The sequence below is a fragment of the Neolamprologus brichardi genome, chromosome 13 (genome assembly GCF_056152115.1).
Source record: "Neolamprologus brichardi isolate AB-2024 chromosome 13, ASM5615211v1, whole genome shotgun sequence".
NCBI lineage: Eukaryota > Metazoa > Chordata > Actinopteri > Cichliformes > Cichlidae > Neolamprologus > Neolamprologus brichardi.
In genome coordinates, this window is record NC_142116.1 from 20,269,207 (window position 1) to 20,282,962 (window position 13,756).

Sequence of the window (13,756 nt, forward strand, 5' to 3'; positions counted from 1 at the left end):
CAACAGAAAAAAAAAAAGCTGTGCTGCTTTTTAGAAAAAAAAATTATATGATACTTTTATGTAATGCAGTCACGAGCCCTCAATGTTTCCTGGAAGACCCAAAAACATTTATTAAATCACAGAGCTATGATTTAGACTGGATTTATGGAAAACTTTGATTGTTAGTGTTGATCTTTACCATTACTGAGGAGATTTCCAAGGAAGCATAACGTGTTCTAACCTGTTAGAGTTTTTTCTTTTAACATGGGAGGAGGTGCACCTTTCATTTCACAACTTAGTTCTGGAAAAGCTTCTCTTCCCTTCGTCTCTCTCTGCTCTTCCCTCCCCTCCACCCATCTGGTGAGGTCAGCAGAGGCAGAGCATAATTAGAACTAGTTACCTACAGACCATCTGCTGCATCCACCTGGAAGGACGTACGCAAACACGCACACACATGCACACATAAAACTACCAGAGCTACTGTTTGTCAACTCACCCAGATTTCAGCCATCACACGACTTCAGAGGTTACAGTAATTACAGTAAGCGATGGAAATGACCTGAACTCCAAAACAGCGGAGCCGATGACCGCACGTCCCAGTCCTCCTCTCCTCTCTCTTTGACTCTCAGACTAACTCTGTCAAACAAACTCGCACCGCAGCACATGCTCGAGTGTTTCTCTGAACCCTGGCTTTTGTTCCACTCTGTCTGGTCTGTGCAAATGACTTCAGTGGGGCTGAGTGCCTGCCCAAATTCCTCCCACTACAAGCTTCAGTTCACAAAGCCGCACAGACTGAGTAGGACTGACAGCTCGGACAGCCTTCGGGGGCGGAGAGAAAAAAAACACAATGTACACACAGACACACACACACACACCCGCGTATCATATCGTATATCATATGCTGTCACGTTTGTTTCTGTGGCACATGTACGCAACAGTAACTGTATCTTTTGATGAAACCTCAGGGAAATAACATTCTTCCTTTTTCCTGCTCCGAACAATGCTGTATGGATCCAACAGCAGTGATGGGACAAGTGTTGAGACTGACAGACAGCAAGTGCTAATCTGGCATGTGGGATGGCTCCACGGCATGTGGTCGGAGACAGTGACAAATAAGGGAATTGGAGTTAATGAAGATAGGCCGAAAGGGATGGATCCCACGGAGAGGTAAATGGAAAAGCATTGTGCTTTTACCTAATTCTAGTGAGAAATCGGGCTTTTCGCTAAAGGAATTAGTCAGTCCAACTTGTGCTGCTGAAATGCTTACATTAACACTGACTGATACACTGCTTTACAGCACTTATTTAAATTGGAAATTTCAACAACTACATATAAACCAGTATACATCTGAGATTCTTATTAGTTCGTAGGCACTGTTAAACCCCTGTAGACAGAACAGTCACCCAGACACCGTTGAAGTGTCTGAAAGCCAAAACAAATGCACCTAGGTTGTTTTCCAAGCACACGTAAATCAGTTTTAAATGTGCGGCATGCACAGCTGACCTGTGAAGCACATGTCCCCCAAAGCTCCCTATTTTACACACATGTTCGCTCCAATGAAATGCATCTGACAGATCAGTACAAAGGAAATGTTATGACAAAATCTCCTTTGTTTGAATTATAAATGATCTCCAGTTGGGAAATCACTAAACCACAAAAACTTCAGTTCAGCTGGGGGTTAAATGGACGTCTTTTCTTCAATCCAGACCCCGAATGCGGTGTGAAGAAGAGCGAGTCTGTTGGTTAAAGGAGTTTCTAAGGAAACATTAGTTGGCTGTTTTACTTAAAGCGGTGAAAGGTGTTTCCACTGGAAACTGTGGGCATCAATTCAAAAATATGACAAGCATGTGATACAGACAGCAAAAACACTCACCCACTGTCCCGTAGCTCTGCAGCCGGATCCTGAACAGCCTCTGTCGCTGCAGTTTCCTCAGCTAGGACTTCAGCTGGCTCCACAGGCTGGATGTCTAAAGGTTTTTCCACTAGCTCCACTGGCAGCTCGCTGACTGGCTTCTCCTCTGACTGTGGGGACTCTGTAGTCGGCTTTGTTGTTTCTGGTTCTTCATACTTTGTTGGTTCTACGAGCTCACTATCATTAGCTGTTGGTTCTGGGATCTCATCTGTCCTTTCTCTTGCCTGTTCCTCATTCACTACTTCTGTTGAAGTAACTTGCTTCCTATTTGGTTCTTGAACCTCATCTAGATGCTCTTCTTCTTCTTTCTTGGCTGCTTCTGGAAGCTCTGCCTTTGTTGTTTCTTCTTCTTCTACTTTTATACTCTGCGGTGGTTTGGAAAGCTCTGCTATCTCATGTGTTGATTCTAGGAGATCTCCTGCCCTTTTTAAAGGTCTGGGAAGGTCTACTGGCTTCTTCACAAGATTCACAGGTGGGATCTCTGCTGTCTCCTCCGCTGCTAGTTCTGGTGGTGGGGTCTTCTCCTGTCTCACGGGAGCTGCTATCTCCTCAGTCGGAGTGAGAAACTCTTGTTCAGGAGACTCCAGAGATGGAAAGGGTCTGAGAAAAAAACGACAGAAGAAGAGAAGAGGGTGGGGGGTTTGTTGTTTAGTTTATAGCACATGCTCGAGGAATTACTCACAAATCAAAAATGTGTGTGTGAGCAAGAGGATGTGTGTGGGTGAAGTGCTCTAGGTATGTTGTTGTATTGTGTTGAGCAGTGTGTTTTGTGTAAGAAAAGGCTCATTCTTGCCCCGGGGACCAGGGACGATGTCACGGCTGATGTCACTCTTTGAATATAAAGGGCTGCATTACTTCCATTAGCCTTCAACAGGCACAGTCATCTGACCCGAGCTCGAGTTAATACAAAGTGCAGCTCTGTGTTTACCTCCTCATTCATATTCATTGTCACACTGCTCTCTGTAATATCCCTTCAAACAAGCCTTGAACATGGTGCTACTTGAATGCTAAGTTAGGGGAACAAAATGCCAGAAATCTTTGGTAAAAGACACAAAAAGAAAAATGTAGCTGTTTGTCCAGTTCATAATTTGTTCCTTTCCTCCTTCTATTTTCTTTGCCTTTTCACGCTGAGCTTTAACATGCAACATGACACATCTGTATCACTGTGAGGTTCTGATTGTGCTGCTCTGATCTGCAGTTCTTAACATATTTGGCTCATACGATCATTTTAAATAAGCACACGCTCTTTCGTTTACCTTAAGGCATCCACTGGGTTCACTTGTTCACTTTGAGAATGGGATGCAGCTTCCCTGAGCGCTTTTATCCAGTTTGTGTCTGCTTCAGCAGCTCCTACTTGTTCAGCAGGAGGGCGGCGGGCCGGAGCTCTATCGAGTGATTCTGATTCACACCGAGAAGCAGCAGCAGTGGGTTTAACCACAGTGTCATCTGGGGGCTTTGACAGTGGCACCACATCTTGTGGTTTCTCTGAGTGGGTCAGAGTTTCGAAATCTTCTAGGCGTTTTGATGAAACAACAGATGGGCCTGTGTCAACATCCGCAGTCATTTTTTCTGTTGCATCACTGTCACTTTCTCTTGCCTTACAAGGACCAGTGTTGCCATCAGAGTGACAAACAGCAACCTCCGTGCTAATCTGTGCCTCCCCACTTTGGGAGTTGCCTAAAACGGGGATTGATCCCGAGCCCATTTCTTTATCACTTCCTGCTAAATGCACCACCCCCTGCTTTCCCAAAGCCCCTCCATCTATGACTTTTAGCCGATTTTGTTCCTCATCCTGCTCGCTAACATTCCCTTCATCCAAGGCTTCTTTATCTTCCTTTGTCATCTCCTCAACATCAGGCCCTTTTATGGGTGTTTGTTCTATTGGGCTGTTTTGTGTGGCTGAGGTTTTATTGGGCCTTTGCAGCTCATGAGGCCTGGACACTGTATCCAGACTTTCACACGCAACGCTTACACTACCGGTGCTTTTTAGAGCCACGGCAGCACTGAAATCCTCTCCTCCAGTTTCTGGATGCGCGGCAGGATCTGGCAGAGAGCTGCATGTGTGCATAGAAATTTCATCAGCCTGGTTTGTACTTGGTGAAAAATCTGCATGAATAGCATCACTAGCTGTGCTATCTTTAGTTAAAATGGGAATATGAAAAGATGAGCTTTCGTGTTCCTGTGAAACAGGCTCAACAGATGCAGCCAGATTCTCTGACAGCTCGGATTTTCTACTCTGCTCTTGACAGACAGCTGATAGATCACATTTTTGCTGATCTTTATCACTCAGATCACTCACAAACCCAGTGTCTGGCATTAAATCTCTACCTGACCCCTCTAACCCTGGGCTTTCATTCTCATCTGTCTCCTGACTTGTCTCACTTACATGAGAGTAACCTGCTGCTATCCCTGCATCAGGTGAAGCATTTCTCCCATCAATTTCATTTGAATCAAGGGAAGATGGCAACCTATGAACCTCTAGTGAAGCATCCTCGCCTTTCACTGACTTTATCACCCCTTCATTGCTCAGGCTGGCATCACCTGCTAACTCATCCTTGCTTCCTGACTGACAAATATCCCCAGCAGAGCTGTCTCCTTCCTCTGGGCCTCCTTTTACTCCCTTAACCAGTGTCCGGGTCTGATCGTTAGCCTTTTCTCCCCCCTCTAGACAGCCACCTGACATTGCCTCTGTGAGATGTCTGGATCCCAGATACTGGTGATGGTGCTCCTGTTGCTGAGCAAAACAATTTGGATCTGGTGTGGACTGTGATTGGCCAAGAGCTGCACGCAAATCTGGTGCAGAGTCAGAGCTGCATTCCAGCGCTGCTGTCGGAATTTGGCGCAAACTGGAATCATAAACAGTCAGAGGTTCGCTACTAGACTCTAAGTCAGCACGCAGCACGTCCTCGGATGACCCTGGAAATCTGCTGGGAGATGAGGAACAAGTTTCTGTCTCGCTTTTGGATTCAAAAGTGTTCTTTATTTCTTTTTCCTTCTTCACATCCTTTAATGACGATTCACTCTTTTGTCCAATATGTGCGTGTGGTGGCTGCAGGGCTCCAATTTCTTCTATAGTCTCTTTATCTGCTTCATTATTCTGTTGTGGCATTGTGCCTGTCTTTCCTGTCTGTTGCTTGTTGCTGTCTGCTGCTTCCTTTTGATTATCCATTGCTGCCTCTTTAGCTTGTTTCTTTTGCTCTTCAAACAACATGGCGGTCTGATCTCCAATTATGTTTTTTTCTTTCACATTGTCCCCTTTAATTGTATCATAAACCTCGTTGGCGGGCAGGTCGGAGTTAAATGGGTAGCTGACATTTGTGATGTCATCCCTAATGGCGGCTTCACAAATAATAGGTTTAATGCCAGCAGAGTCCGGCACTGTTTGAGATAGAGGAATTACATTAGCAGGTTTATTTCTTGTCAGTGCATCGCTGGGAGGCTGAGGTGGAATCAGATTTTCCTCTTGTGATAACTGACTATTTACATTACTGGTAGCAGCAGACTCCATAGTATCAAAATTTAAATTCTCCAATTTTGGCAAGACCTCATTAGCGTTAACATAGACATCACCGATCTCAGCATGCTGTGCTAATGAAGTGTGTGTCACTTCTCGGCTCTTATGGGCATCCACCTCTCTGGAGACACTGCTGCTGTCACCATCAGCACTGCAGTTATATGCCTTTTCAGAGACAGATGCATCAGAGTCGGTAACGAACTCCAGGTGACTCAACATTGGGCCAGGAGGCTGCAGCTCAAAAGCAGGATTACTGACACACTGCCCGATAAACGTGCTTGACTCGTCAGACGCCGTCACTTCTGAAGTCACCCACGCGTCCTTTGTGGGATTGGCAGAGCCGATGGGGGACTTGGGCCCTTCCCCAGCCTTCGTAAAATCTGGGTTAACTGGCTCGTTAGGAGGTTTTTCACCTAATTGCATAACAGGCTGATCAGCTGGGTCACAATGCTTCATCTGCAGAGGAGCTGCGCAGGTCAAGGTCACAGGTTCAGATGTTGAACTTGTGTCAACACCACTTAAAGGTGCACAGTTATGCTGGTTCCCTATGTTTTCTTCACGAATGACAGGAGTAGCACTTAAAGGTGATTCCTGAGGCTGGTCAATGTCAGCTGTACCTTTAGACTCTGCCACCACCTTCTTAATCTCCTCCTCCTCCTTGGGCAAACACACAATTGCAGCATCTTTCTGTGTCTCCGCCTCTGCCTTTGCTGTGACCAGTTCAAATGTCAGATGATTTGACTCAGAGCTGGCACTTCCTGGTGGTTGTAAAACATCAAAGCACCCTTTATTACCAGTCTGAGTCGCCTCAGCAGGACGTGGAAGCTGTTGTGAGCTGTTCACCGACTGTGAATCTACAGTGTTTGTCTTCAAACTGTCACTATGTGATTGATCTGTGGCAATGTTCTCCTTTGTTTCTTTAGTCCTCGTGTCCCCTTTAGCCAAACAGACATCTTTCTGCGCCTCTGAAAACACAGCTGCTTCATCCTTGGTAGGAGCTGGATTTATAGGGATGTCTGGCTTCTTTGAGTTGAGAAAGTCTGTGAAAGTATAGCTGGCCTCAAAAACAGGATGACGCAACTGCTCGTGAACAGTCAGCGGGGGTAAAGACGCACAGTCCAGAGCTGGCACCGGCATGGTCTTGAGATCCACGGAGGAACTGCCCATTTCCTTCTCTGCATCCACAAAGTGAACTCTGTTACCTCCACTCCTGTCACATAGATACACACCAACTTTAGACATAGCGGTGCTACCACTGTTGCTCTGGCTATAGGCTTCGACTTGAAGCTTGGCTGCACTTTCGACTGTGCCTGCTTCTGTTGTGCTACTAGGCTGAACCTGTTGATTGTTGCTCGCTTGTTGCTTAACTGGGATTTGCTCTGAAGCGATCAAAGGCTGGCGTGAGGTTAAAGACGGGAAGACTCGACTGTAGTTTGTCTCTGTGATGGATGACTCCTCGAAAGTGCGTCCCAGAGCCAGCCCTTCCTCTGACACTAACTTCTGATCGAGATCGGCCCGTCTGCCTCCGTTTGTTTTACTGTAGCTCTGCTCAGCGTCAGGGAGGAGAGGTGAAATTGATGCGCCACGGTGCTCCCGGCGGGGTCGACAGAGACGCTCCTCTTCGGTGCAGATGCTCTCAGTGATGGTAGCGATCGGCTCCCTCCAGCTCTGTGATTTCAGCTGTGACTCGGCAACATCGGTGGGCGGACACCTTTCAGTCTGAGCAGATGACAGCCCACTAGCAGAGCCTTCTGGCTGGCTGAATGAACTGTGCTCTCTCACCAGCCCTCCTTTCTCTACCACCTCCTCTCCTCCTCCCTCTCCTTCTCTCTTTGATCCCGCAGCAATGTGATCCTGACAATCAGAACCAGTAAGTAGCCCAAGGGGAGAAGTATTGATAAAAGCCTCTAAGCACTGTGGCTCCTTTTCTGCATCTCCCTCTTCGGCCGGTGACAGCTCTCTGCGTGAACTCCGAACGGTCGCCTCTCTCGGTGCCTTGATTTCGCTCTCGGCCGAGTTGTGTGGCATTTTGCTGGTGCAGCTTTCCTCAGCTGCAGCCTGTCCCTCTTTGGCTGACAATGCAAGTGAGCATTTTGCCTGGGAACAGATTAACGCGAGCCGAGAAGGGCTGCCCAGGACTTCGTCCCTCTCTCCGTCTGCAGAAATGAGGCACTTTTCTATCCCTCTCTCCCCTACTCCTTCCTCACTCTCTGCAACTGCTCCAGCAGCTACTCTCTCCACTAAATCACACCTCACGCGTTCTCCCTCTCCCTCGCTTTCTATCACTTCTGGCAGTGTGGGTGTTGTCAGTGGCAACGCAGTAACCACCGCTAAATCTTCAAGGACGCTCTCCATGCAACTCTCTCCCACACAAGTTCGGCTGTTGGAGAGTGGGACGTGATTCTCGCGTGTGAGTATTTTTGCTTCTGTAACTGAAGCCTGGCATGTTTGTGTATCTGATCTCTTATCAGTAGAAGCAGCTTGATTGATCGCTGTATTTTGGACATGTGTCACGGGTATATTTTGGTTGCTGGTTTCACCTCCGGTTACATGTTGCCCCCACTGCGGGCTTTCATTGGAGCTTTGATTTATGCTGCTTAGGGCATCATTATGGTTGTCTGATTGATGAGGCTTCTGCAAAAGAGCCCGCATGGGCGCAGGTGAACAGGCTGAGGGAGTAAGATGATCCTGACTGCTATGAGGAGATGATAGTAGGGAGCTGGATGTGGGTTTTCCTTCAAGCTGCTCCTTGTAATCAAGCCTGTTGTCAGGGTGTTGCCCACAAATCACAGGGCCTGAAGGTGAACCTGTGGGATTTCCAGCATTTATGACTTCATTTTCAGATTGCACTGCTGTGCGTGCCTGCTGCCCAGTTTCCGGGCTTTTCTCCATCTTTTTCTTTTTCCTGTGTCTCTTTTTCTTTGCCTCTTTGTTCTGGGCGGCCTGTTTATCGCCAGCTGAACTCTGCTTGTATGTGTCTGATTCCTGCTCCACAGTGTGCTTGCCTGCTCCTGTCTGTCCTTTTGATTGCAGCTCTGGTAATGCGTCTCTATCCCTTAAACGAGGGCTACGCTCTGATGTTTCCATAGCTGAATTACCTACCTTTGTTTCAAAACAAACAGCAGCACTGAAATCATCACTTAGATTTTCTTCTTTGTCTGTCTTTGCCTCCGTGTCTTTCTTCCTAATCACTACATCAGAGTCTACAGTGCTACTCCCCCCCACAGATGCACTGGAATTAGCATTTCCCTGTCTTAGATCGTTTGTATGATCACTAAACACAGCCTGTTTTGGTTGTTCTCCAGCTGAATCTGTTGGCATTTCTAATTGTATTTGCGTGGGTGCTTCCTTCTCTTCATCTGTCTTAATTTCTTTTTCTGCTTTCAGGTTTTCAGTCTCTGCTGTCCCATAATTATTCTCAGTGCCTAGTATGTAATCCCTAAAACTAAACACAACTGTATCCTTCTGACTGTCTGCTGTCTCACTGTTTCCATGTGCATTCCTGTTTCCATGGCCCCCGTTGCTATGTCCTAGCTGGACAACGATTGGAGGTGGAGACGATGACTCACTGGACTTGTTAACCATCACTTTTCCGGTTGTATTCCCTTCATTGCACCACGTCCCGGGCTCGGGGCTGCAAGGCTGAGTGGGAGTGACTATGCCCAGTGACACCAGTTGTTCTTCACATTCTTGGAAGGCCTCTTGGAGTTCCCGGTCTAAGAATGTGGATGGGGAAGGGGCCAGGGGTCTGTTACCCGGATAAGGTGTGGCAGCAGGCTGAGTTAAGAGCTGGACATCTGCGACAAGTGGGTCGCAGCCGTGAGGCCTGAGGCAAGGGTAGGGTGACAGAGTTAGGAGTACACAGAAACAGCTGCCCAGTAGAAGGCCATGCTCTGACACAGCACTCTGTGACATGCACAGATGACACACAACTGCACCCGGGATTTCTAACATACAGATTCTCTTACAAGAAATAATATCAGCCGTTTCTAAGAATACAAGACGGTTGTTAATGGACATGCACTCCAAAACACATTGCAGTAAGTAGCATTTGTGCAGTTTTACTCACCTATTTCAAACCCTGCTGCTACGAGCCTTCAGCATCTCAGTATTTTGGTATGACTTTCTTATTTTAAGTGTGTATCAAAAGCTTAAAAGCCTAGCGTAATTTATCATCTAATTAAAATGATTTAATTTCTTATTGGAACTATAAATTATTTACTGTAGTCTCATCATACCTTAGTTTGATTATATATAATGAGAAATAGTGTCAAGTCATTCATCCTGATTACAGTGATGGGTAGTTTCTGGGTTATTGGAAACAGTTTTATAGCCCATAATTTAGCATTCGTGCTACTTTAATGCCATTCATCCGAACTTGCTGAGTCACTGCGAAAACATTACCTGCATTAAAGGAAAATGAGGGACCATTTTAATCTTTCATGCTGTCTGACTACAGAGAATAACCATCATTATTAAGCTATAATCGTCATAGCATGGTCCGTTCAAGTTTCGTTATTTTAACGCATTCTTTTCTAAAGAAGTTCCGATAAAGCGAGTAGGAATGTCACCGAGGATCACTACGAGGGATTGGTTAACACAGTCACGCATGACATCTGCATAAGGACTCTGCCAAATCCTTGTAAACACAGCGTCTGTCCTCACATGTTCACTTGGCAGTCTCTGCTAAAGGGTGGAGAAGCAAAACAGACTAAACCGTGCGCAGGTGTCCAGTTTTAGCAGGAACTCTGCTTTTTCAAATGATTTGTCCTTTCTGAAGTTTTGATATTTCTAGTTATTCAAAGCTTTTCACTTGTTTTACCTGTACATTTTTACAAATTCACATCAAGCAATGATACTTATACTTCTGGTTGACAGAAGACATCAAAACATCAGAAGAATTAGTGCATTTAACTTTAGATAAAAGCAGGCGTCAGGCAACACTGACCACATCAGACCATGTTAAGGCGTGTTTGCTGCAGAGCCACAGCAATCATACCCATCACGCTCGAGCATAAGTTAGAAACATTAGATCACCCTGCCATCTTCTTGTTCCTCTCCATGCTCCCTAATATCACTCTTTATCACCACGTCTTCTGCTGACAACACAGAGGACAGCCGTCTAGCCATCATCATGCTGAACCTATGAGGTACCTTGTATCTTGAAACAGCAATGGTTGACTGACTTCTATGTGATGCTGCAGACCCGCCAGCAGGGGGTTCACCTGTTCACATTTCCTGTCACCTGAGCTGGTTTTAGCTCTGCTAACACAAACCCACACACACATATGCAGACATATTCACATATGAAGCAAATCAACAACAGGTTTGCTTTCACTCTGATTAAACTACAAGTGTGTTTCCTCACAGCCATAAATTAAGAAAACGTAATATTTAACGTATTATACAGTATTATTAGTGTATGCACATACTGGCCACTTTATTAGTTACTCCTTGCTAGTCCAGGGTTGGACCCCTTTTCCCTTTAAATGTAAAAAAATGTAACGATGAAGGAAATACATGGAAACTGCAGATGTTCCAGCTAACAGAGCATTCTGATCGGGTATATATTTAATTGTCTATTATTACACAGACAATTAAAGCTCTAAGGGCAAACTGAATCTACATTTAATATTTATTATAAGAAGTATTAGGAACAACTGATGGACAGTTCTGGCAATATAAGAAAATATGTTAACATGTCAGCTTATTTTGATATTTTCCCCAAACTTCTATTCTTCTTTTCGGAGATATATGTTTTCAGTATTGCTCACTTTAAACTAGAAAAAGAGAAACTTTAGAAAAAACAGAAAGTTATGACAAAAAAATATCCCAAACACACGAATCTGTTTAAGTCGTGAGAAGGAGAAAAAGGAAAATTCATTTTTCAGGCCTTTAAAATCACCTGCGGTACACAAAGCCAGCAAAAAAATGCGTGGGTAGTAATTTATGAGGCCTATTTGTTACTAATGGAAAAAGAAGATACTTACTTTTATCAGCGAGTAGACAAAGAAACCAAACAATTGTAGCCGTTTACATTCCTCAGTACTAAAGAGTCTTTCTAGAATGAGTCTTTCTTCATTTTGTGATCGTCACTGATGTTTATGATGACATTAACAAAACTGCCAGGTTTAATCTTGCACTGTCGATTCTGCCACCAACACTAAGAATCAGCTCTGTCTCAATGATTTTTTGCCACTTGTAGCAGCAAATCAAACCTGATAATCCTCATCTGATTATGCATGATAAAGCAAAACAAATTGCCAAAGCATTACCTCAATTCTTAAGTCAGAGTAGTTAAAAGGACTTCTGTAAATCGGCATAACTTGGAGCCATCCCAAAATGGTTGCGGTGTTACAAGTACAGTCTGTGTTTGGGCGCAGATCTGTTATGTAACGCCACCAGATGTCACCAATTATATGAAAGATTCAATTTAAGGGGGAAGATTTTGTTTAGGGTGAGTGCAGGGCTTCAGGTTAGAGGAGTAGTGATTATGGTTAGAGTTGGAGTAAGTATCCAGGAAGTTATGTTTTCTGAAGTGTAAAAGTCTGTGTGTATGTGTGTGTAACCCCTCCACTCACCCCAGTGAGGACTCCCAGATGTTGAGCTCGCTGCTGAAATCTAAACTGGGCAGCAGGTCGTGAGGAAACTCAAGCTCCTCCTTGTCCTCCTGGTCTGCGGTCGTGCCTCGGCTCTCCTCCACCCCGGTGATGACTGGGATGTCTGGCAGCACGGGCTGAGACAGCAGGCTGTGCTGGCTGGTGGAAACCTCGGTCAGTAGCGCTCCGTCGTCCCTCTGGGTCGAACTCTCGGCTCGAGCTTCAGCCTGCAGGAACGGTGAAGGATACCAGTGAGCTACACGAGGGAGTCTCTGCCACACAACACACACACACGTGTATACTTAAGCAAGTGTGATCATGTCGCGGGCAAACACGGGAACACCCACAAATTAATGCTCAAAGCCAGACATCACATGAGCAGATAACTCTGTTATCTGCTCCGTTAACTCTGTTTGAATTATAATGTAAAGGCCACACTGGCTGAACTACGTCCTTCCACCCAGACGTCTTATCTGATACGTCTCTCAACTTGCTTTTCTTATGCTATTAAAAGATTATTTCCAGTATTAAATCCTAGCATTTATCCCGGCTCACTGCAGTTTAATCTCTGCAGCTTTGTTTACACCCCACATTTGAGCATGTCCTCTGAATGGGACAGAAAAACAACTAATGAATTGAAAAATATTGTCATCGGAAGTATTTTCCACCTCACAAACACCTCTGAGGAAATACAAATGTATTTTTTTCCCAAGGTGTTGAAATAATAATCATTAAAGCCAAACCAGTTTTGCTGGATGGTGACAAGCGTAATTAAGCAGCACAGACAAGAGCAGGTATTTTGGATGACACCTTCAGCGACTAGGTGCTTCAGATGTGTCTTTATCTGAGCCAATCACTTTTCCAAGCAACCTGAAATACAGTAAATGAAATAATCTGAACTCTCATCTGCTTTTTATTTCCTGATTGTTTAACAGTCAGTTGGAAAGGATATAGCCACAGCCACAGCGCTCACTATGAGGACAATAACAGCCTCACGGTGCACAACACTCAGCTAAACTGCAATGCAATAGAGCTGGGGTGCTCTTGTCTGTGGATGGAGGTGGAGAGTTGGAGGTTATTTTTCTTATTTCTTTTCATTTGTTTCGTGTGTCCAGATGTAGAGATCTAACACAGCCCTGCCTGTTATATTTAGTGTTTCCTTTTTTACACAGAGATCCTGATTTTAGCCAGTTAGTTGATTTTACGTGTGAGTATGGATACAGCCACACAGTGGTAATGATATCCTCTGAGGATCTGCTGAGATTCAGTATTAAAGCACATTGATTATTTATGAATCACTCATAGCCGGCGTGCAGTCATTGCAAGCAGAAACGAAGGTTAAATCAATTCAATGTAGCACTTATACGAGAGCAAGTTTTACCTTATATACACTTGCTTTAGCGTCTTCACTCATATGATGTGATTACAGTAATGCTGCAAACTATTTCAAGCCAGAAACAAAAAAATATATTCAAGACCGACTAGAAAAACACCAACTTACGCTCGAGCTTCGCTTTAGTGCTGTATTTCCTTAATGTGGAAACTGGAGACACATTAACAAATAAATTTGTGCTGCAGGCTCTGAGTCACTGGCCTCACCTGTGTGACCACAAAGAGCCTCCTTTGTGGGACATATTAAGCACAGAATGTGCTTGTATGAAGACGCAAACACACACACAAAAATTGTGTGCTAGGCTTTTAAAAGGCATTTGCACAAGAATGGTGTCATGCAATCTTAGTTTATTTTTAAAT

The 13,756-nt window shown here is 44.9% G+C and overlaps 1 protein-coding gene across 1 annotated transcript in view; it reads right to left on the minus strand.

Moving 5' to 3' along the window:
* tacc2 (transforming, acidic coiled-coil containing protein 2) overlaps window positions 1–13,756 on the minus strand; it is a 46,058-nt gene that overhangs the window by 27,587 nt on the left and 4,715 nt on the right. The window contains exons 4-7 of the mRNA XM_087850288.1: window positions 11,987–12,231; window positions 10,560–10,667; window positions 3,148–9,231; window positions 1,853–2,491 (exon numbers count right to left, since the gene is read on the minus strand). Coding sequence (XP_087706414.1) covers window positions 1,853–2,491; window positions 3,148–9,231; window positions 10,560–10,667; window positions 11,987–12,231 — 7,076 coding nt within the window. The remainder of the gene's footprint in view (window positions 1–1,852; window positions 2,492–3,147; window positions 9,232–10,559; window positions 10,668–11,986; window positions 12,232–13,756) is intronic.